This window comes from Eriocheir sinensis, chromosome 41 (genome assembly GCF_024679095.1).
Source record: "Eriocheir sinensis breed Jianghai 21 chromosome 41, ASM2467909v1, whole genome shotgun sequence".
NCBI classification, from domain to species: domain Eukaryota; kingdom Metazoa; phylum Arthropoda; class Malacostraca; order Decapoda; family Varunidae; genus Eriocheir; species Eriocheir sinensis.
In genome coordinates this window covers 13,166,997-13,191,248 of record NC_066549.1, presented here as the reverse complement: position 1 = coordinate 13,191,248, position 24,252 = coordinate 13,166,997, and the positions used below count along the sequence as shown (strand labels likewise).

Genomic DNA, 24,252 nt, shown 5'->3' with positions numbered 1-24,252 from the left:
TAAACGTATCAGGCTCACATTACGGCTATTTTCCAAGGTCACAGAAAAGATCAACCGGATTTTCATGGGTATTTTTCCCGTTCATGAGGCAGAAGTTGGATAAAACTGTCATTAGGATCACAAAACAGTCCATGGAAATCCGAGGAATTCTACAAGAGGCTTTTCAAACAGGCGAACTGGTTTTCATGGGTGATTTTTCCTATTCAAGATACAGAAGCTGGGTAAAACTAAAAGCATAGAAGTAGGGACTCAGTGTTCGCCAAGCTGTTCTCTCGCACCCAGAACATTTGCAAGCTTCTCTACCGCATAATGGTAACGCTAAGCCACAAGGACATATATTTTGAGGCGTCGGTCTTGTCACGGAGGGAAAGCAAAACAAAACAGCATCGTGGCGTATCCATTCGTACCTAGCTCATCACACACACACTCACACACAGGGACACACACGCACATACACGCCTTCCCCACACATCTTCCCACACCCACACCCACGCAAACATACTTATCAATGGTAGCGAGAGATTATTGCTGCGAGTTTCGTTTCGGAGTGGAAGTCGTACCGAGTGTGGCTGCTGCTCTCCCTCGCTGAATGGGGTGGCGTGGACGAGCGGATGAAGAGTAGTAATAAGGGAGAGACGCATGTAAAGGAAGATGAAAACACGTCCTCTGGCTATAAGACTCTAAAAATAGTTTGTACTGTACTGAGAGCGTGAGTCGGGAGACAGGTCCGGTTAGGGATACATGTGCAGAGGGAGAGGATGATAAATTGATAGCTAGCTAGATAGAGAGATAGATAGGTAGACAGACAGATAGACAGATAGATAGATAGATAGATAGATACTAGACAGATAGATAGAACGACAGTTAGATAAATGGATAGATAGATAGATAGATAGAGAGAGAGAGAGAGAGAGAGAGAGAGAGAGAGAGAGAGAGAGAGAGAGAGAGAGAGAGAGAGAGAGAGAGAGATGAAAACGTGTGATATGTAAAAACGAGGGAATTATTTGTGTAGTAAATTAAACTTAAATGGGATCAAATATTTAAAGCTTGCACGCCAGCGGAAAGCCACCAAAGCCTGAGCGGAGGTTCATGCATATGCCTGAACCCTGGAAATGCTGAAATAAAACAATGGTGAAGAAAAAAAAATATGTAGGTGACGAGAAAAGTAGCAAACAGAAGAGGAAAAACAATACCAAAGAGAATGCTAATGAAGGAAAAAAAACAAGGTACTGAAATGGCTTGAACTGTAAACCTATAATTAAATCACCATATCATCGTTTTTAGCAATTTAACAATGACACGAAAATGAAAGGCAGGAAGAATAGCAGGTTAAAGAAAATGGAAAGCAAAATTTGACGGTAAAGAAAATGGGTGACTGGCAGACCATGAAGCAAAAAAAAGAAAAAAAAAAGTTAAATGAAAGGCAGGTAGAACAGCAAGCTAAAGAAAACGGAAGGCAGGGATATCATAAACCAAAAATAGATAAATAAATAAATAAATAAATAAATAAATAAAAAATAAAAATGGAACTTTGAAAGAACAGCGAAAGAAAATGAGAGGAAGAAAAGGAAGCTATAGAAAATGGAGGAAAGGGAGTAAAAGTAAGCTGAAAAAAAAAGGAAGAAAGGAAGAACAGCAAGGTAAAGAATATGAGAGACAGGAAGGACAACAAGTTAAAGGAAATGGAACGCAGGAAAAAAAGCAGTCTAAAGGAAATGGAAGACAGGAAAAAACAGTCTAAAGGAAATGGAAGACAGGAAAAAAACAGTCTAAAGGAAATGGAAGACAGGAAAAAACAGTCTAAAGGAAATGGAAGACAGGAAAAAACAGTCTAAAGGAAATGGAAGACAGGAAAAAACAGTCTAAAGGAAATGGACGACAGGAAAAAACAGTCTAAAGGAAATGGACGACAGGAAAAAAACAGTCTAAAGGAAATGGAAGACAGGAAAAAAACAGTCTAAAGGAAATGGAAGACAGGAAAAAAACAGTCTAAAGGAAATGGAAGACAGGAAAAAAACAGTCTAAAGGAAATGGACGACAGGAAGAACAACAAGCTTGAGAAAATGCAAAGGTGGAAAAAAACAGTCTAAAGGAAATGGAAGACAGGAAAAAACAGTCTAAAGGAAATGGAAGACAGGAAAAAAACAGTCTAAAGGAAATGGACGACAGGAAAAAACAGTCTAAAGGAAATGGACGACAGGAAGAACAACAAGCTTGAGAAAATGCAAAGGTGGAAGAACAACAAACTAAAAAAAAATGGAAGGCAACGAGAACATCAGGTTAAGGAAAATTGAAAAAAAATGAGGCTATAGAATATTGAAGACAGAAATAAAAACAAGGTAAAGAAAACGAAATGCAGGAAGAACAATAAGCTAATGAAAATGGAAAACGGATAAAAAGAGAGTAAAGAAAACGGGAGACAGAAAGAAGAGCAGGATAAAGAAAACGAAAGGCAGGAAAAACAGAGCTAAAGAAAATGGGAAACGGAAAAAAAGAGAGTAAAGAAAATGGAAGACAGAAAGAAGAGGAGGATAAAGAAAACGAAAAGCAGGAATAATGAGACTTGATAAATTGGAAAACAGCAAGAAAAGCAAGGGAAAGAAAAAGAAAGGAGGAAGAAGAGTAAGGTAAACACAAATAAATGCAGCCTTCCCTTGTTTTACAGCTTTCACGTATCACTGACCAATACTTACACGACTGCCAGGCTTGAGGTTATTCGAGAGCAATACAAAAACCAATCGCTATGTCATTTTATTATATTAAGGCAGAGAAGCGAGCCTGCAGCTTCTCCCCTTGCGTTACAGCTTTCACATATCACGGCCCAGCATTTCCACTATTAACACAACTATTATATAGGCTTGAAGGTTATATAAAAAGTAAGCAACAAACGGTAATGTAAGAATAGAGAAAGGAATACATGTAGAGATTAAGCCGTAAGTCTGACCCCCCCCCCATCTGTGTCTCCTTGGTTCACGGGCTAATTGAGCAGCGCCACAGGTTTATTAGAGACCAAACATTGGGCCTTTATTGGACGGGGGAAAGGAAGGAGGGGCGGGGGTTTAACTTATGACCCGACACACACACACACACACACACACACACACACACACACACACACACACACACGTAGGGGTTTAGCAGATGAAGTACAGACGGTCTTAGGTAGCGAGAATTGGTGATTTTAGATAACGGTAAATATTAATGTTTGGTGTGTGTGTGTGTGTGTGTGTGTTTAGTACAATCAGCTGCTATGTATGAGTTATGTTACTATTATCTTTGCTATTATTACTATCATCATTATTAATCTTACTGACGTTGGTCCTTTATCTTACTCTCCCCTTCCTTTTTCCCGAATTTTATAGCTTTTTTGTTATAAGAAAAATAAAATAGTTGTGGGAAAGGCTTAGGCACACATCACGTTTTCTTTCAAGGTTATGTGAGGCGCCGGGTGTCCAAACCGCACGTAACGTAAATGAACGAAAAGGAATAAGTGAGACTCGGGGCGTATTTTGCTTCTCGTTTCTGATTTTTTTCCCTTTTTTTATGCCTTTGTTACTGCCCTTCTGTCTGTCTGTCTCTCATTAGTGGTAGAGAGATGCTCACATTTCCTTCCAAAACACACTCCTCCTCCTCCTCCTTTTCCTCCTCCTCTTCCTCCAAATCCATCCTTTCATTTCCTTCCACCACTCTCAGCTGCCTCACATATTGCATCAACCCACAACAGACCTCCTCTCCCCCTTCCTCCTCCTCCTCCTCCTCCTCCTCTTTCATTTCCTCCTTCTCCTCCTCCTCCTCCATCTCCTCCTCTAAACCCATTACAGATTAGGTGGCATTTCTGGTTCATTAATTTTCCTTTGTCCCCTTGAGCTCATATTGCAACGAGAGTAAGACCCGTCGTGTTAGTGGAGAAATATGTCAGTGATACGTGGATGATGGAAAATATAAGGTTAGTAATTGCAGTATATATTATGAGTATCTCCTCGTCACTGTCCTATTGCCTCGCTCTTGTTGTGGGAGTATGATTCGTTTTATTACACTGGAGATATCGGTCAGTGGTATACGTGAAAGCTGGAAAAGAAGTGAAGTAGATGCCTGTTTCTCTGTTGTGATTTATATTGTGAGAGGTTTTAGTAGCGCTCTTTGTTAACCTTCAAGTCAAGTAGTCGTATTATTATTGGAAAGGTTGGTCGGTGCTACGTGAAGGCTAGAAAATAAGTAGTTGCCGCCCCTTTGTCATAGTAATATAATATCGTGATTGGTTTTCATATTACTTTCGGATAACCTTCAAGCCTATAGTAGTCGTGTTATTAGTGGAGATGCTGGGACGTGATATGTGAAAGCTGTAACACAAGGGGAGGAGTTGCAGGCTTGTTTCTCTGCCTTAATATAATAGAATGACATAGCGATTTTTTTTTTTTACAACAAGGGGCACACAAAAAAGGAAACAATAATAAAAAAAGCCCGCTACTCGCTGCTCCTAAAAAGAATCCAAAGAGGTGGCCGAAAGAGGGGTTTTTGATTGGTTTTTGAAATGCTCTCGAATAACCCTCAAACCTCGTAGTCGTGTAATTATTGGTAATGTCGGTCAGTGATTCGTGAAAGCTGCAAAACAAGGGAAAGTTCATTTCTTTGCCTTATTAAGAAAAAGGACAGTGATTGGGTTTTGTTTTGCTCTCCGATAACCTTCAAGCCTAGCGGTGACCTTATTAGTGGAAAGATCGGTATGATGCGTGGAAGTTGCAAAACAAGAGAAGCAGTTATAGACTTGTTTCTCTAGTCCGTATTTTAACCTGGTAGCTGCAGGGATCATGTTTCTTAAGGGCCCCTGTAAGCGAGAAAAATGAGAAAAAAATCATCACTCACGCAAACCATTTCATGATATATATCAACGCATTTGTGATCAGTTTATGCATCATCTATTTTGGGGGGTTTATATCATGGCAAAAATGTGGCCCGTCGCTGCTACACGGTAAAGCCACTAATTTGGCCCGTCGCTGCTACCGGGTTGAAAGGTATCGCCGTCTCCGTTCTCCTAATTGAAAAGCCTCTGTTAGAAGTTACTGGGGTTTGCATGAACTATTTTGTGATCCTGGTGATAGTTCTACACGACTTCTGGACCTTGAGCGGGAAAATCACCCATGGAAAACCGGTTAATCTTCTCTGTGGCCTTGGGAAAGAATCGTAATGGGAGCCCGACACGACAGTTCGCCCCTTTGGAAAGCCTATCGTAGAAGTTGCTGGGATTTTCATGGACTGTTTTGTGATCCTAGTGATAGTTTTACACGACTTCTTCATCTTCAACGGGGACATTACCCATGGAAGCCCGGTGCATCTTATTTGTGGCCTTGGAAAGTAGTCGTAATGGGAACCCGATACGTTTAAGAATACAGACTAGAGTGTTTGAACATAAAATAAATAGTGATTGGCTTACGTGTTGCTCCCGGATAACCTTCAAGCCTAGTCATTATCGAAAAGGTCGGTCAGTGTTACGTGAAAGTTGTAAAAAAAAAAAAAAATAGTTCAAGGTTCATTTCTCTGTCTTGATTGATAAAGATCGTGATAATTTTTTTTACAGCTAAAGAATATTTAAGCGTCATTTTACATATCTTTCGCCCTTTTGTATAATATTCAAGCGTCATTTTACATATCTTTCGCCCTTTTGTATAATATTCAAGCGTCATTTTACATATCTTTCACCCTTTCGTATAATATTTAAGCGGCATTTTAAATATCTTTCACCCTTTCGTATAATATTCAAGCGGCATTTTATATATCTTTCGCCCTTTCGTACAATATTTAAGCGGCATTTTAAATATCTTTCGCCCTTTCGTACAATATTTAAGCGGCATTTTAAATATCTTTCACCCTCTCGTATAATATTTAGGTGTCATTTTACATATCTTTCGCCCTCTCGTATAATATTTAAGCTTCATTTTACATATCTTTCCCCCTTAAGTATAATATTCAAGCTTCATTTTACATATCTTTCCCCCTTAAGTATAATATTCAAGCTTCATTTTACATATCTTTCCCCCTTAAGTATAATATTCAAGCTTCATTTTACATATCTTTCCCCCTTAAGTATAATATTCAAGCTTCATTTTACATATCTTTCCCCCTTAAGTATAATATTCAAGCTTCATTTTACATATCTTTCCCCCTTAAGTATAATATTCAAGCGTCATTTTACATATCTTTCGCCCTTTCGTATAATATTCAAGCGTCATTTTACATATCTTTCCCCCTTAAGTATAATATTCAAGCGTCATTTTACATATCTTTCCTATTCAAGGGTTATTTTACATATCTTTCGCCCCTTCGTATAATATTCAAGCGTCATTTTACATATCTTTCGCCCTTTCGTATAATATTCAAGCTTCATTTTACATATCTTTCGCCCTTTCGTATAATATTCAAGGGTTATTTTACATATCTTTCACCCTTTCGTATAATATTCAAGCATCATTTTACTGGTGCACTAAAAATCAGGTTAGTGGCACGGAAAATAGAAGCAACGCAAGTAATTAATTAAAGTGAATAAATGACAAGCTTCCGGCCATGCGTTGGAATACAAATGATTGCAGGTGGAAAAGTGATGCATATGACAGGAGCAAAAGTGGAATGCAGCAAAGAGCAATGGAACAACGGGCTGGTGCAGACGATGTTCAAATGTGAGTGAAGCAGGACGTCTGAGGTGATATGATAATGGGAGTCACTTGAAGAAAAAAAAAATCAAGGGAAAGTGAGAAAAATATATATCGTGTTCGTGTGATGTTTTAGCCAATGGACAAATAAACCTGAGGGGGAGATGGAAAAGTTTTGAAAGTGTTACATAAAGAAAATAAAAATGTCACATAAAGTGGGGGAAAACATCAAGGAAATGAGAAAACAAATGTGAAATCGTGGTGAAATGTTCTCTTCTTTCCATTTTTTTTATGAAGGAAGATAAGAAAATAGTTTGAATGTGTGTGTGTGTGTGTGTGTGTGTGTGTGTGTGTGTGTATGAGAGAGAGAGAGAGAGAGAGAGAGAGAGAGAGAGAGAGAGAGAGAGAGAGAGAGAGAGAGAGAGAGAGAGAGAGAGAGAGAGAGAGAGAGAGAGAGAGAGAGAGAGAGAGAGTTTGCCAATAATCTATATAGTAACTGTTCCATGGAAGGAAAAAGGTTTTCAGCGTGAGATACAGAAACTTTGAGTGAATAACCAATAGAGAATCAAAAAGAATGCTTGAAAAGTCACATAATATTCTTCATTTACCAATTCAAGGGATATGAGAAGAAAACATTTTGACAGAGGGAAGCGGAATGTTCAAAATTTAATTAACAAAAAAAGTCCTTTGAGGAGGAAAGTTAGAAAACCACCAATAAGACCAGAAACCAATTAGTCGCCCCCGCAGAACGATCCCAGCGCCATCTCTTGCGGACTATCGGTAGGAGAAAGATTATTACCCTCTCCTGGACGCGGTGGAGAGTGATACGTCTTTGTCCGGTGTTGCGCGGCGTTGCCCATGGAGGAGGAAGAGATTATCGGCGTGGTGACATTATGAAGACCAGCTGGCGTATCGGAACCAAGGAGGAGATAGTTGAAGGAAAAGTCGAAAAGATGGAAGGAAAAATGAAAGAACAGTAAGAAGAGAAAGAGAACGGAAGATAATAAGAATGAATATAAGGAAGTGAAAGATGAAGGAAACAGGGAATTAGAGAAAGAGCAAAGGAAAGATGAACAAGAGAAGTATGATATTATGGAAAAATGTGAGGATGTTGAAATATGAAGGAAGGAAACAAGGAGGAAAAGAAGGAATTAAGGAAGGAAACGAGAAAGGAAATCGAACTTGAATAAAGTGAAGGGAAGAAATAAGGAGGAAAGGCAATAAGGAAGTAGGAAAAGAAGGAAACAAACTTGAAAAAAATGATAAAAAGTAAAGAGAAATAGAGGAATGACAACAAAAAGGGAGAAGTGGAAGGAAATAGAAAATACAACGAGGGAAGAGAAGCAGGATGGAAAGAGAAAAATAGCGAAGGATAAACAAGAAAAGGAAAGACGACAGGAAGGAAGGAAGAAAGGAAAGGAAGGAAAAGACAAGAAAGAAGAAATCAAGAAAGTCGACAAGAAAAAGCGGAATGAAAGAAATCAGGAGAAAGGGGAGAACAGAGAGAGAGAGAGAGAGAGAGAGAGAGAGAGAGAGAGAGAGAGAGAGAGGTGGCACGTGTCCATTGAATGTTTAATATTTTTTTTTGCCATTTTCCAATCTCGATATATTAATATTAATCTATTCTCACAACAAGAAAAAAGAATAAAAGAATAAAAAGAGACCACGGGTGAGAAATATATGAGCTGTGAAATAGTAGTAGTAGTAGTAGTAGTTGTTGTAGTAGTTGTTGTAGTAATAATAATAGATAAGGAAGTGGTAGTAGTCGTAGTAGTAGTAATAGTAAAGATAGTAGAAGCAGTTATAAAAGAAATGATAATGATAATGATGATAATAATAATAATAATAATAATAATAATAATAATAATAATAATAATAATAATAATAATAATAATAATGATAACAACAACATTAATAAAAATAAAAACACTAATAAGGGAAGAGGTAGGGAAAGAAAGGAAGCTGTGTAGACGGGCGATAACAACCTTAGTAACGAAAATAATAATAACGATAACAAAAAAAAATATTAATAAAAATACAATCAGTGAACAATAGCTAGAAAAAAGAATGATACACAAGGGAAATATTTGTAGATTTGAAAAGAGCACCTCGTTTTTATTTTTTATGAAGCCACACTGATTTATATGTTCGTGTGTTTATATTCAGCAACTTACAAAAAACACGACATTGGTTTGTTAAAGTAAAAAAAAAATAACCTTTCTATCTGATTTTTGTTTTGTTTTGGTATTATTTTCCGGTTTGGATTTGTTAAAGAGTAGGGACTGAAGGGTATACACACACACACACACACACACACACACACACACACACACACACACACACACACACACACACACACACACACACACACACACACACACACACACACACACACACACACACACACACACACACACGTACACATTTTTATTTAAATCTATGCTGTCTGACTTTTCTGTTCCTTCTCTCTCTCTCTCTCTCTCTCTCTCTCTCTCTCTCTTCCTGGTCTAACACAGGTGCAGCTTACTCCACCTGGCTGTACTTATATTCACCTGTGTTCGCCTTCTCTCAATCCTTTCTATTTTTTTTTACACGTTCTCACTTTTATGTTTTTTTCTGTTTTTCCTTTGAATTTCCTGACTGTGTCTTTATTCAGGTATGGCTGCCCTATTCCTCTTTACCTACTTTAATGTTTACTCCTATTCCTCAGATAAGCGTTCGGTCTTTACTCTATTTACCCTCTGTTTTAATTTCCACCATCTTCCGTTTGCTATTTATTAGACCCATAAATTATCTCTATTACTTGTTATCGTTGTCTTGCTCTCTTCTCTTAACACTTTAGATTAACCTTTATATTTTTTCTACTTTCTTTTCTTCTCATTTCGTTCATTACTTCTTCCTTCTTTCTGACCCGTTTCGGCATATTTGATTTTCCTTCTTTCTTTGTTGACTCGGTTGATTTCCCGCCTCCCAGTTCGTCTTCTTTTTGCCAGTTGCGTCACTTTCCCTGGAACCTTTTTTCTTTCCTTCTTGCTTTTCTCTCTTCCTCCATTCCCTTCCTGTCTCTCTCTCACTCACTCTCATTTTCCCCTGACATCTCCTCTTGCACATCCGTACTGGTTTTCTTCTTTACTTTCTTTCCCTTTTTTCATTCACTCTCTTTCCTTCTGTCTAATTCTTTGCTGTTTTTAAAGATGTTGCACTGTCTCTTTGTTAGTCTTCCCGTGTGTGTGTTTTCTGTTTTCTCTGTTAATTAATATCACCCAATTTCCGTCTGTTTTTTTAATGGCTACTTGTCTGGATTCTGTTATAACTTTACTTTCTCCTCTACTGTTAATCCATTTCTTAGCCATATTTCCTTCCGAGCCTGCCCTCAGTCACACTCGCCGCCCCTCCTGAGAATGGCTACTTGTTCCTATTTATTTCTAACTTTTCTTGTTTTCTCTTTTCTTGTTAATCCATTTCTTAGCCATATTTCCCTCCGAGCCTGCCCTCAGTCACACTCGCCGCCCCCCCTGAGAATTCCTACACTCGCCTCACCCGTCATTGCGAAACTCCGGCATCTGAAGTTTGCCCTCTGCTGACTTAAGCTTACTGTTCGAAACTGATAGATTTCATTCACATTCTTTTCCTTCTCTTTTTCCTCCTGGCAAAAAAAAAAAAAAATGGAGGAAGGCAGATAATGTAGAGAAAGATAGTGGAAAATGTAATCGGTGTAGAGGCAGTGACCCTGAAGAATAAGGAGCCAGAATTGTATTGTAGGTTTAATTAAATTCAGGAAGGTCGGGTCAGTGTGTTTACCCCAGTTGAGTGTGGACGTGAGGAAGAGTACTAGGAAAGGTTGGTAGACAGGCAAGGTTATGTCAGGTGTGAGAACAGAGGGTTGGACGCTTCCGTGCTACCTGTCTAGACACACACACACACACACACACACACACACACACACACACACACACACACACACACACACACACACACACACACACACGTACACATTTTTATTTAAATCTGTGCTGTCTGGCTTTTCTGTTCCTTCTTCCTGTCACTGAATATTTCTCTCTCTCTCTCTCTCTCTCTCTCTCTCTCTCTCTCTCTCTCTCTCTCTCTCTCTCTCTCTCTCTCTCTCTCTCTTTCTCTCTCTCTCTTTTCTTTGATTTTTTTCTTTTCCTTTTTTCCATACCATTCCCCTCTCCCTCCGTTTCCGTTTCCCTTCTCTTTTCCTCTTATTGTCTATCCTTTCCCTTTTTCTCTTCCTCCTCAGAGACAGGTGCGCCTTACTCCATCTGACTGCATTTAGGTTCACCCGTGTCTATCCTCTTTTTTTTATACTTTTCCCACTTTTAAATTCTTCCCGTTTTCATTTAAAGTTCTTGTCTGTTTCGCTTTACTCAGGCATGGCATTCTTTTTCCTTCCTTTAACGACTTTTCTTTTCACTCCTGTTCCTCATATAATATTTTGCTCTTTCGTTCGTACTTAAACTCTGATCGATAAATAATAAGTTCTCTGTCTCTCGCCCTCTGTGGTTTGGTATTTATTTGACCCATATTATCTCTATTTCATCTTAGCTTTACATTCCTCTCATTTTCAACGTTATAGTTCAATCTTTTCATTTTCTACCTTCTTTTCTTCTCATTCCGTTCACTTCTTCCTTTTGTTCTACCTAATGTCTTTAACTTCCATTTTTCGGCTTATGCGATTTTCTGCTTCTTTTGTTGACTCTGTATATTTCTCTCCTCCCGGTTCGTCGTCTTTTTGTCAGTCGTCGTCACCATCCTTGTAACATTTTTCTCTCCTTGCTTTTCTCTCTTCCTCCATTCCCTTCCTGTCCCTCTCTCGCTCACTCTTATTTGCCCCTGACATCTCTCGCACTTTCTTACTGACTTTCTAATTTGCTTTTTTCCCTCTTTCTTTTTCGTTTACTTTCTTTCAGTTTAATTTCCTGCATTTTTTTAAAGATGTATCACTGTCTGTTAATATTCCAGTCTGTATTTGTCTTTTGCTTGTTCTTATATGTCTACCTATAATATTTGTCCGTGGTTTCTGAATGGCTACTTGTCTTTATTTTTTTTTTATTATTTTTTTTACAGCAAAGGAGACAGCACAAGGGCACAAAAAAAGGAAACAACAATTAAAAAAAAGCCAGCTACTCGAAATCTAACTCTTTTCGTTTTCTCTTTTCTTCGTGATTCATTTTTTAGCCATATTTCCCTCCGAGCCTCCCCTCAGTCACATTCGCCGCCCCCCCTGAGAATTCCTTCACTCGCCTCACCCGTCATTGCGAAACTTTCCGGCACCTGCTGACGTTTGCCCTCTGCTGACTTTAGCTTACTGTTCGAAACTGACGTATTTCATTCACATTCTCTTCCTACTCTTTCTCCTCCCGGCAAAATGGTTGGACGAGCGTAGAAGGTGTATGGTAGGGAAGGATAATGGGCGTAGAAACAGTGAATCGGAGGAGTAGAGCCAATGTGGGTTTTATTCACATTAGGAAGGTTGCGTCAATGTGTTCACCTGACTCGAATGTTGAAGTGACGAAGACAGACATTCAGACAGAGAGACAGACGGAAAAAACAGACAGACAGAGAGAGCGAGAGCGAGAGGGAAGACCTGGTACATTCATACTTGATAAGGCTTCCCGCATGATTACGTTAGTAGTGTAAATATAGCGTCAAAAAGTGAGACAAATTAGAGTGAGACGTGTCATTACTACCTGTGTGTGTGTGTGTGTGTGTGTGTGTGTGTGTGTGTTTTGGAGACTGAGTGTTTCGGTTGCTGTGACTTCTTTGCTGTCAGAAAAAAACATCGATAAAACTACTGACATTTCCGTATTGTCTCATTATATATAAACTGCGCAGAGATGATGTTTGTCTTCCTTGTGTGTAGTTTCGTGTGAGGGTTGGCATGATAAGGGAGTGGAAATCCCATGAAGAAAATTGTACGAAAACATGTGACGGTACAATAGACAGTCATGCTTTTCCGTGGCTTATGATTTCGACAGACGGTTTTCTCATAAGTACCTTTTTTTATAGTTTTTTTTTATCAATGTTTTATCATCTGAGATCTACTGTAATGGTATATTTATTTTCATATGTATTTCAACTTTTATTATTTGACATTAACCTTCTGTTCATGTTCTTTTTTTTTTCTTGTTCTTGTTTTTCTTGTTCCTCTTTGTCCATTATTTCCTTTCCCTCATTCAGTATTTTCTTCCATCTGCCGTTCATTCATTTACTCCTTTCTTTCTTTCTTTCTTCTCTTATTCCTCATTCTCTATTTCTGACCATTTCTCTCTCTCTCTCTCTCTCTCTCTCTCTCTCTCTCTCTCTCTCTCTGCACGTTCATTCCCTTTTCTCTCTTTCTTTCTCCCTTTTGTAACTGAGAATGTTTGCGTTCTCTCCGTCCTTCACAAGTCCACTATGACAGAAAGAATATATTTTGAATCTTTTCCCTGCCGTTTCCATGATTTTTTTTCTTTCCCTTTCATCCTCTTATATATCTCTACCTTTTTTTCACTCCGCTTCTCCTCTTTTTAATTTCTCTGAATCTGAATCTCAGTTTTTTTTTTCTTTTTTTTTTCAACGTAAGTTTCTATTTAAACCAAGGTCAGACTCCTCCCTCCTCTCATCTCGCCCCTCTTTTTCCTCTTCCTCCCTCTCCTCCTCCTTCTCTTCTTCTCTTCCTCCTTCTCTTTCTCTTCTTCTTTCTCTTTTTCTTTTTCTTTCACTTTCTCTTCCTCTTTCTTTTTTTCTTCCACTTCCTTGCCTTCTTTCCCTTCCTCCTCCTCCTCCTCCTTTTTAGTCCATTTCTCTTACAAAATGCTAATTCCTCTTTGATCTTCCTTAAATCGTGCATATGCTCAACGCTCCACACTTTTTATGCTATTATTTTTCCCTCTAAATCCATTCCTCTCTTCCGTTCTTATCCCTTAACAGTAACACTTTCCTCCCTTCTTCCGCCTCTCACATTTCCATTAAAGAAGCAGCGTGTGACGGCTCTTTGTTCCCTCCTCCATTCATACGCCCCGCGGTCTGTCTGTCTTCCCCCCAAAAAGTAATTCTTCACACTTACCCAGATAGTTTTGGAAGGCGGCCTGGACGGTGGAGTTTGTGTGTTCATTCAACAGATCCCGAAGGTACTTGTCTGGTTTGTGTTGGTCGTACTGGTTCAGCGCCACCCCCACCACGAAGTACTCGCCTGGGGGAGGGAGAGACGAGGGTTAGAGAATTTGAGAGTAAGCGACAATAAAGGATGATAAATTTGATTGCGAGAGAGAGGAAAAGACGAGGATTAGAAAAGGAGTCAGAGAAAAGAAGAATAAGCGAAAGTAAAGGATAGAAGTACTCGATTGAAGGGGACAGAAACGAGGGTTAGAATAGGAGCTAGAGAAAAGAAAAGTAAGCGACAATAAGGGAGAAAAGTACTCGATTGTTGGAGAGAGAGAAGAGGGTTAGGATAAGAGTTAGAGAAAGGGAGAGTAAGCAAATGTAAGGGATAGAAGTACTCGGTTACAAGAGGGAGAGAAGATGGCTAGAATAGGAGTTAGAGAAAGGGAGAGAAAACGAGAGTAAGGAGGAGAGGAGAGGATATAGTTAAAAGTTAATGTTAGTTTCAGAAGGGAACGGCAAGCTGATGGTGCGGGGTGGAAGAGGAGGAGGAGGAGGAGGAAGAGGAGGAGGAGGAGGAGGAGGAGGAGGAGGAGGAGCAAGATATTAGGATATATTTCACCTAGTCACAGTGATTCATTTGTTTATTTATACTCATAAAGCTGCTTCCTGCGCATTGCATCTCAATCCTTTATTAATTAACTTTATCCGGAAACTTTAGAGTTGTTCAGTTCTTTCCTCCTGAGTCCGAATAATTCTTCGAGGATAAGAACATCTGGAAACTTTAGTCTCCCAAAGTTAGAGTAGCGGTGGGCGGAAATTTGAGGTTCTTTTCCAATTCTATTCAACTTTTTTTTTAAACCAAACTTTAGCATATAAAAACAAAAAACCCAGTAAAGATGTGCTGATGGTGCGGGCTGGAAGAAACATGGAAACATGGACATGGACTAGCAGGCAGCAGAAAGCCTGTTGGTCCATTACAAGGCTGCCTGCTTTCATTGATTCAATCAATCCGTTTGCCATAGGAGTGGCTTGCAGGGAAGGATTAAAGCACTTGTGTACCTACTCTTGGATACGTTCAGTTCACTCCCGATGCAGCAAAGTGGCGATCAATGCGTTTCTTGAAGGAGTTGATGGTCTCTGCGCTAACCACCTCTGCAGGAAGGCTGTTCCAATGACGAACAACTCTATTCGAGAAATAACTCCCGCCGATGTCGGTATTGCATCGCTTTGCTTCATTGTTTTTCCATTGTTTCTTGTCCTCGGGTTAGTTTGTAGCGTGAAGAGTTTTGAATGATCAACGTTGCTGAGCTTGTTCAGGTACTTAAAGACTTGTATCATGTCTCCCCGCAGGCGTCTCTTTTCCAACGTGAAGAGGTTGAGTCGCTCGAGTCCCTCTTCATAGGGCTTTGTCCTCAGTGATGGTATCATCTTCGTGGCGCGGCGCTGTACTCTCTCAAGTAATTCAATGTCTTTCCTGTAATTTGGAGACCAGAATTGCACGGCGTATTCCAGGTGGGGCCTTACCAGCGAATTATACAAGGATAACATAACTCCCGGCGTCTTGTATTCGAAGTTCCTCGCTATGAACCCGAGCATTGTATTGGCTTTCTTACAGGCGGACTTGCAGTGTTTTGTTTGTTTCAAGTCACTGCTGATTGTGATCCTGAGGTCTCTTTCCTCTTGCACTACTTGTAGTGGTTCGCCACCCATGTGGTATGTGTGGTTGCTGTTTCTGGATCCGATATGCATTACTTTACATTTTGTAGTGTTGAAGGACATCTGCCATTTTTCTGACCACCGAGTGATCTGGTCCAGGTCTCTCTGGATAATTTCGCAATCTGCCGTCGTGAGGGCCTTCCCACCCACTCACAGGAGGAGGAGGAGGAGGAGAAATAAAAACAAAAAGAGAAAGAAAAAGCGAAAGAGAAGGAATATGAGAGAGAAAAAATGATAGATAAAGAGGAAAAGGAGGAAGAGGAGGAGGAGGAGGAGAAATAAAAATAAAAAGAGAAAGAAAAGCGAAAGAGAAAGAATAAGAGAAAGAAAAAATGATAGAGAAAGAGAAAAAGGAGGAAGAGGAGGAGGAAAGAAAGGAAGAGGAAAAAGAGGAGCGGGATGAGAGGAGGGGTCTTACCTAGGCTTAATAAGAAACTATGTTGAAAAAAAAAAGCTAAGCAAAACAAAACAAAAAAACCCTGAGAGATGAACTGCCCGATTCAGAGAGATTAAAAAGAGGAGAAGCGGAGTGAAAAAAAGGAAGAGATATATAAGAGGATGAAAGGGAAAGAAAAAAATCATGGAAGTGGCAGGGGAAAAAGACTCAAAATATATTCACTCTGCCGTAGTGGACTTGTGAAGGACGAAGAGAACGCAAACATTCTCAGTTACAAAAGGGAGAAAGAAAGAGACAAGTGGGAATTAATATGCGAAGAGAAAGTGTGTGTGTGTGTGTGTGTGTGTGTGTGTGTGTGTGTGTGTGTGTGTGTGTGTGTGTGTGTGTGTGTGACAGTGATGGGGCGCAGTATTCATAGGTGTGTGGGTGACTCTGAAGGGACTTGTTACGGTTGTGTCATTTTTTTTCGCTCCGCCAGTCAGGATAAGAATAAGAACCGGAAACACTGAAAGACTGCAAGGAAAGTGAAGGAAATAGTAGATAGATAGATAGGTAGATAGATACATAGAGAGATAGACAGACACATAACTAGATAGAAAGATAGAAAATAGTAACAAACAATAACATACAAAAAATAGATAACAAATATACGATGCAAGAGAGGCAGACTTACATTAGAAGTTACGTAAAAAACAAACAAACAGGCACAAACTACCAGTCTTGCCTAAGTGAATAATTAATTAACGATGAAATAAATAAATACTTAAAATTCAGTTGATGTTAATTAACTGATCATTAATTTGAGCTTCATTCCCAGAAACAATCATATAATATCATCATCATCATCATCACCATCATCACCATCATCATCATCTTCAGTCATTGCTATTTCATTATAGGACAAAAGTCTTTCCGAGCGTTCTCCATCTCCCTCTGTCTGATATTAGTGTTTTCCACAACGCTCTCGACCTGGGTTCTTTGTCTGTCTGTTTTTTAATCGCTCTTATCTCTAATGATCGCTACTTATCTTTCCGTGTAATTCCCAACATTTTTCTCTCTAGCCTTCTTTATCAGCCTCGAATCCTACGACTGCTACTGTTGCTGCTGCTATTACTACTACAACCACCACTACTACTACTACTACTACTACTACTACTACGACTATAGTCCACCGTTGAACAAGGAAAATTATTAATGATAAGAAAGGCACCTCAGAGCCCATTTTCTTTAAGCTCTTAGAGGGGCAAAGTAGCTCTTAGGGGCGAAGAAGAAAACGTAAACCGGCGATTTGATGCAGGGTAGAATTTTAAGCCTTGAAGGGGAGACTAGAGCAAAGTGGTTTCGTAAGTACTGTGTGTCGGGAGGACGTAAGTAGTGATGGGGTGCAGAGGACGTGGGGTGGGAGCACCGAGTTATATACCTAGAGCGCGCGCACCCGTGTTGTGGGGTTGGCGGCGGGTGAGGCGAGCTACCGTGGCGCGGCAGCCATCTTGGGAAGCCCACTTTCCCTCACTCTGTGGTAGTGGTTTTGATGGTGGTGGTGGTGATGGTGGTGATGGTGGTAGTGGTGGTGATGGTGGTGGTGAAGGTGGTGATGGGTATATAACTCTGTGGGTGGGAGTCTTGAAAAGGGCTCATTTTTTTTACTTTTTCCCTCTCTTTCTTTCCTTTCTTCCGTCCTTTTTCTGTCTCTCTATTTCTTTCCTTTCCATTTTTTCCATTTTCTTTCTTTCTTTGTACCCTTTCTTCCTTCTTTCCTCTCTTGCTTTTTATCTCTCCTTCCTTCCTTCCTTTCCTCCTTCCTTTCTTTACTCATTCGTTCATTAATTCCTTGCTTTCATCTTTCTTTATTCCTTCACTTATTTCTTCCTTAATTCCTTCCTTCCTTCTTTCCTCCTTTTCTTTTTTTCGTTCTCTTTTTTCTTTCTTATTATCATTTTTTTTCTTTCTTCCTTCCGTCCTTCTTTCTTTCATTCTTTCTTTTTTTCTTTGTTTTGATAGAGTGAACGAAGGAAAAAGAAAAACTCTTGCAACATAAACCCCCCAAAATATGCATCTTATCGTATCTCTCCAGCAGGTGCAACAGAAAATAGTTTATGCAGTATGAAAGAGGCTCATAACGAGATCACGCTGAACATTACTCTGAAGTTGAGGGAATGTGCTTAGTGAAATAATACAAGAGACGAGGAGAAACTAATGAGATGTGAGGTAAAAAAGGAGAGACAACAAATACCGTGGAAATAAATAGAGAAAGAAAGAATGATACGCATAAAAAAACTGCGTGTGGAAAACAAACAAACAAACGAGAAACAAACTCAAGCACGAGCAAATAATAAAATCACCACCTAATTAGAAAGCAATAACAACAACAACCACGGCAAACATTATTTTCGACACTAATTACTATACAGCACAAAAGATACACACACACACACACACACACACACACACACACACACACACACACACACACACACACATTCACCCACCACCACCACCACATACACATACACCCCTCCCACCCTCCACACATCCCCCCCCCCCCCCCCGAAAATAAAAATACACTTACCGTTCTTGAAGAGTCCCCGCTCCTCCATGATGGTCATTAGGCCCAGAAATTCGTAGTAATATCCCAGCACTACGTAAACTGCAAAGGGCGGGACAGGAAGAGAGATTAGTAGCTGTTATTAAGGAAAACGGGGAGGCAGAGAGGGAGAGACTAAGGTAATGCAGAGAAGGAGGGAGGGAGAGAGGAAAGGGAGAAGAAGGTAGTGCAGAGAGGGAGGGAAGAAGGTAGGAAAGGGAGAGAAAGGGGGGAGGGAAGGAGGTAAGAAGGGAGAGGAGGATAGTGCAGGGAAAGAGAGAGGAGGGAGAGAGAGAGAGAGAGAGAGAGAGAGAGAGAGAGAGAGAGAGAGAGAGAGAGAGAGAGAGAGAGAGAGAGAGAGAATGGAACACATCAGCATGAAGAAAAACAAAATAGGACAGTCTCACGTCACTTAAAAAGAAAATATTGGACAAGAACGCTATTCCTGCAGACATGAGCAAACACATTACCAAGATAAAACACACAAGCACACAAGCGTAAACACACCGGTCGTGACCTTAATTTGAGTTTGTAATGCAAAGAGACTGGCAAAAAATACATGAGCTACTTTTGTCTCAGGTGCCGGAAGAGACAAAGAGTAAAGGAGAAAAAGACGAGCGTCGGAGAGAAATGCCAAGATAAAAGAAAATGAAGAGCCTGAAAAAGAAGTGCTCAAGAAAGAACGAAAAAAGTGGAGGGCGGAGAACAGACAGGAAAGATGGGTCGGTAGGAGGAGGAGGGAAAATAAATATTGGGAAGAAATATAATAAGGGAACAAGTTTAGAGAAATATATTTTAGAAAGTCTTAAAAGGAAGCTATGTAGTAATGTACACAAGAAAGGCTAATAGAAAAAGGAAGAAAAGGGAAAATAGTTTTAGAGGAAAGAGAATAGAGAAACAAAATGATGTACGTTAAAGAAGAGAAGAAGGACGATTAGTAGGAAAAAAAAAATAGATGAAAAAATAAAGATGAGTTGGCGTGACAGCGAAGGGCAAGACTGATGTCAAAGAAGGAAATATAGTTAATCAGACAGAGGAGGGTGAACGATAAGAATGAAAATTTTAATAATGAAATTTGTTTAGAGGAAAGGATAACGAGTAAGCAGAGGGCAAGAAGGACATGTAAGAAGGAGGAAGTTTTCCGAAAAAAAATAGAAAAAAAATGACTAAGAAGATGAGAGAGGAAGATGAGAGAGAGTAGGTAAACAAAAATGCTTAACGCTGATAAAAAAATGATAGGGCAAAGATTGGAAAAATTATGGTAACGTTGGATAAGAGAAAGGCGAAGGAATAAGAGGAAAAGGAGTAATTAGGGGCGCTTTCACAGTAACTTTGTTTGTTTTGATCGTTACCAGTGGCGGCGATCGACGCTATAGTTTTCCACGTGAAACTGGCCGATGGGGTAGTGGCGGCTGCAAAGGAAGCGAGAGGTGTTGAGAGTGTGTGCCAATTTGCAGGGCTAGGCTAACCTCGAAGCCGCCACTCCCCCATCGGCCAGTTTTACGTGGAAATGCTATAGCGTCGATCGCCGCCATTGGCAACGATCGAAACAAACAAAATGACTGTGAAAGCGGCCCTAAGAGGAGGAGGGGAGGTGGTGGCTGAGTGATGAGGGTGCGGCGCAGTATTCCTGAGATCTGGGTTCAAGTTCCGCCCGTCGGTATGCAAACAGAATTTTCAATCATCGCCAAGTGCCCAAAGAAAACCTACATAATGTCCTGACCACCACCCGGACTCTAGCAAACTCAAGATGATCAAGTGGAGATCCGGGAGGCAGCGTGAACCAAGCAAGGATGGCGCCACTATAAAAAGGAAATATTTGCCCGCGCCACTAACAGGCTGGGACCGACCTCCAGGCCCCATCAAGAAAGTCTGCCGGCGCTATGGGGCGAACATGAGAAATTGATGTTAGAAAAATATGATGGGCGAGAGAAAGAAGCAAAAAAAGAGGGAGAGGAAAGGGAAAGGAAAGGCGACATATAAAAGAGAAAAGGAAAGAGACTAAGACGAATGAGAAAAGAGGAAGGGGAAAAAAATCTAATTAAAAAGAGGAGGAAACAGTAAACAGTAAGATGAAAACAAAAAGGAAATGAAAGGGAAAAGAAAGAGAATTTGAGAAACGCAGAGGAATGAGGAGAGTAAACAGAGAGAACAAGACGTATATAAGAGAAACATAGAGCGAGTATTAAGTACAAGGAGAGAGAGGCAAGAGCAAAGGAGGTAAATGAGGGAAAATGAGAGATGCTAAGAGGGAGAAGGTGAGAATGTACCTTATGATGAGTTTAAGAAAATGAGACGGTTAATGGAATGAGGGGAGGAAGGAGAGAAGGAACGTGGTTTGTAAGAAGCGGGGAATGGCAGGAAAGGGAGGGAAGAGAGAGAAAGGTGAACAGCAGGGAAGAGAAGGGAAGGAAAGGGAAGGGAAGGGAAGAGAAGAGAAGGGAAGGGAAGGGAAGGGAAGGGAAGGGAAGGGAAGGGAAGAGAGAGAGGTGAACAGCAGGGAAGGGAAGGGAAGGGAAGGGAAGGGAAGGGAAGGAAAGGGAAGAGAGAGAGAGGTGAACAGCAGGGAAGGGAAGGGAAGGGAAGGGAAGGGAAGAGAGAGAGGTGAACAGCAGGGAAGGGCAGGGAAGGGAAGTGAGAGAGCTGTACAGCAGGGAAGGGAAGGGAAGGGAAGGGAAGGAAAGGGAAGAGAGAGAGAGGTGAACAGCAGGGAAGGGAAGGGAAGGGAAGGGAAAGGAAGGGAAGGGAAAGGAAGAGCGAGAGGTAAACAGCAGGGAAGAAAAGGGAAGGGAAGAGAAAGGAAAAGAAGGGAAGGGAAGGGAAGGGAATGGCAGGGAAGAAAAGGGAAGGGAAGAGAAAGGAAAGGAAGGGAAGGGAAGGGAAGGGAATGGCAGGGAAGGGGGTAAAGAGATTGAAAAAGGATGATGAGGAAAAGGAGGCTGGATCAAAGGATTTTCTCGTATTCAAGAGAAAGATGAAGGCTGCTGAGAAATGTTTTTTAATGATTTTTTTTTGTGTGTGGGTGTTTTATTTATTTATTTATTTATTTATTTATTTGTTTATCTATTTATTTATTTATTATTTTTTTTGTGTGTGTGTGCTATTCTTTCTCTTTTTTCCTTTTCCTTTTGTAAATTTTTCGATTTTGTTTCCTTTTCGTCTTTCTCCTATACACGAAAAGGATTAGATTTGAGTTTTTATTGCTTGTTTCTTGCTTCGGTTTGTGTTGTTTATATTTTCTAACCATTCCCTGTTTGTCTGTGTCGAGCTCACCTTGTCTGTTCTTTTGTCTGTTTGTTTGTCTGCCTGTCCGTTTCTCTCTCTCTCTCTCTCTCTCTCTCTCTCTCTCTCTCTCTCTCTCTCTCTCTCTCTCTCACACACACACACACACACACACACACACACACACACACACACACACACACACACACACACACACACACACACACACACACACACACACACACACACACACACACACACACACACACATCCATCCATCCCATGAAAACTGATGCTATTGAAAGGTTTCCTCCCATAAATTGTGAAGAGTGATTTTCCCGCTTCATGACAGCCTCGCACGCGCTAACTCTTGTCGGAATTCGCCGTAAATTGATGCATTGATTTCCGACCCTCAACGCATTCATCTTGACGCTGGATCGGCCAAATCAATGCATCTGAAATTTTTGTGTCCTGGAAAAAGAGAGAGAGAGAGAGAGAGAGAGAGAGAGAGAGAGAGAGAGAGAGAGAGAGAGAGAGAGAGAGAGAGAGAGAGAGAGAGAGAGAGAGAGAGAGAGAGAGAGAGAGAGAGAGAGAGAGAGAGAGAGAGAGAGAGAGAGAGGGTAACGTATAAATAAAACTAGAAAATTAAGAAAAAAGAAAACGCACGTGGAATATTAGATAGATAGATAGATAGATAGATAGATAGATAAACAGATAAACAAATAAATAGATAGAGAGATAGATGGTTAGATAGACAAAGAGAGAAAGAGCGAGAAAACTGACTGAATTAGGGGACTACCATGATATACCACCCAGGGCTCTCCATCAGCCTCCCGACAGCGTGAGTCATGGGGCGCTGCTTACACCTAATCCCGGGGCCACGATGATTTACTCTCCCCGTTTTTCTTTCCAGGTGAAGTCCGCCCGGCCCAGCTTCCAGGTAAGAGGCACGACCAACTATTCTCCACTTTATTCTCTTGGTTCAAAGCGAAAGAGCGATATGTGAAACCTGGGCGGGGAAGATTGCGGAGTTTCTTTTTTGATGAGGCAAAAACGAAGACGAAACGCAGAGACTTGATGAAGGTTGGCAGGCTGCGCGCTGAGATTTACTGATTAAGATATGTACGTCGAGGCGAAGGAATAGAATAAGGTTGATTAGCTCTTGATGATGAATAGTCGGACTAGGAGGGAGATAAAGGCATAGACCGAGAGAAAGACGAGGCCCAGGATGACGTATGGAATTAGGATGATTAGCTTTTGAGGAAAATGGCGGGCAGGGATGTTAGTTGCTTAAAGATGAATATAGGAACGAAGCTGGCTGTCATACTAAAGAAAAATAACAGGGACAGGCTAAGAAAGAGAGGTTGTGATGTTAGAGAGTGAAGAGGAGGAGAAGAAGAGACTGAGAATAAGAGGATGAAGCTAGGAATGCGTGAACCACATGTCCTAGAAGAAACAAATGTAACAGGCTATATAGTAAAGAGAAGCTGTGGCAGCGAGTAAGGGAGAAGGAAGATAGAGACTGAGAATAAGAGTATGAAGACATGAATGCGTGAGCAACATGTCATAGAGAAGAAAACAGGGACCGGCTGATACGAAGTGGCTGTAATGTTTGCAGGGAGGGGGAAGACAGACGGGGATTGAGAAAAAGAGAAAGTGGCTAAGAATACGAAAGCAACATCGTCCATCTGTCTGTCTTGGGGCATTGAGGGCAGCGGAGTAAGGGGGAGACGGTGCCTTCAGACAAACACGAGACGCCCACTCTTGTTAATGACATGTGTTTGTCTTCAGGGCTGTGGTGAGGTCAGTGATCCCGCGTGTTGTTGTTGTTCAAAGATTGCTCCCTCCCTAAAGGGGGGAGCACGGGCCTTTGCCAATGGTGGCCCGTAGCAGGGCGCCGACAGACCGATTCTATCGGCCAAGTCGGTCTGTCGACGAGGACTGGCGTGTCAATGATCCCGCGTGTGTTGATGGGGAAGTATTAAATGCCTTTGGTTATGTTCAGACAGATATTCACCCGAGTCTTGCCAATAATTTCCGATGCCACTGACAGCCGTGTGGCAATACCAGGGTTTGTATTCGAACTTGTTTGTATATATTCGAATTCCGGCGCGGTGGTTTAGTGGGTTCGAGCGTCAAGCCATAGAAGGGACGAGCCAGGGCAGCTGGTTCGAACCCCAGTGCCGCTGATTGACTTCAGGAAAGGCATCAGATGTTATTCCTCAAAGACAGTGACCCTTTAAAAATATGTGTTAAAGCTATCAAGGTAAAGGAGATGTATATTCGAACATTAGCCAACATGTCATTAGACTTATTTAGCTTAATCAAACACTTTATCATCATAGCATCAATAACCCATTAAGCGAGCTACAATAGTCATCTGCAAACCCACAAAATAAATATCAAACTTATGTTGCATTCACTAACTCGTTAAAAATATCTCCATCCAGGGAATATCACTCAGGGTAAACGTTTCCCAGCACCATGTAAATACCTCCTCCGAGAAACCTCCCGCGGGCTTGTTTCAGTCTAGGAATATCGGGGATTAGGCGAAGATGAGCTGAGTGTGTAGGAAGGATCAG

The 24,252-nt window shown here is 40.8% G+C and overlaps 1 protein-coding gene across 2 annotated transcripts in view; it reads right to left on the bottom strand.

The window, feature by feature from the left end:
* The window catches only part of LOC127009667 (guanylate cyclase 32E-like), a 318,091-nt gene that overhangs the window by 104,950 nt on the left and 188,889 nt on the right, over positions 1–24,252 (bottom strand). For both annotated transcript variants that reach the window (XM_050882945.1, XM_050882946.1), the window contains exons 8-9: positions 18,434–18,511; positions 13,714–13,839 (exon numbers count right to left, since the gene is read on the bottom strand). In XM_050882945.1, coding sequence (XP_050738902.1) covers positions 13,714–13,839; positions 18,434–18,511 — 204 coding nt within the window. The remainder of the gene's footprint in view (positions 1–13,713; positions 13,840–18,433; positions 18,512–24,252) is intronic.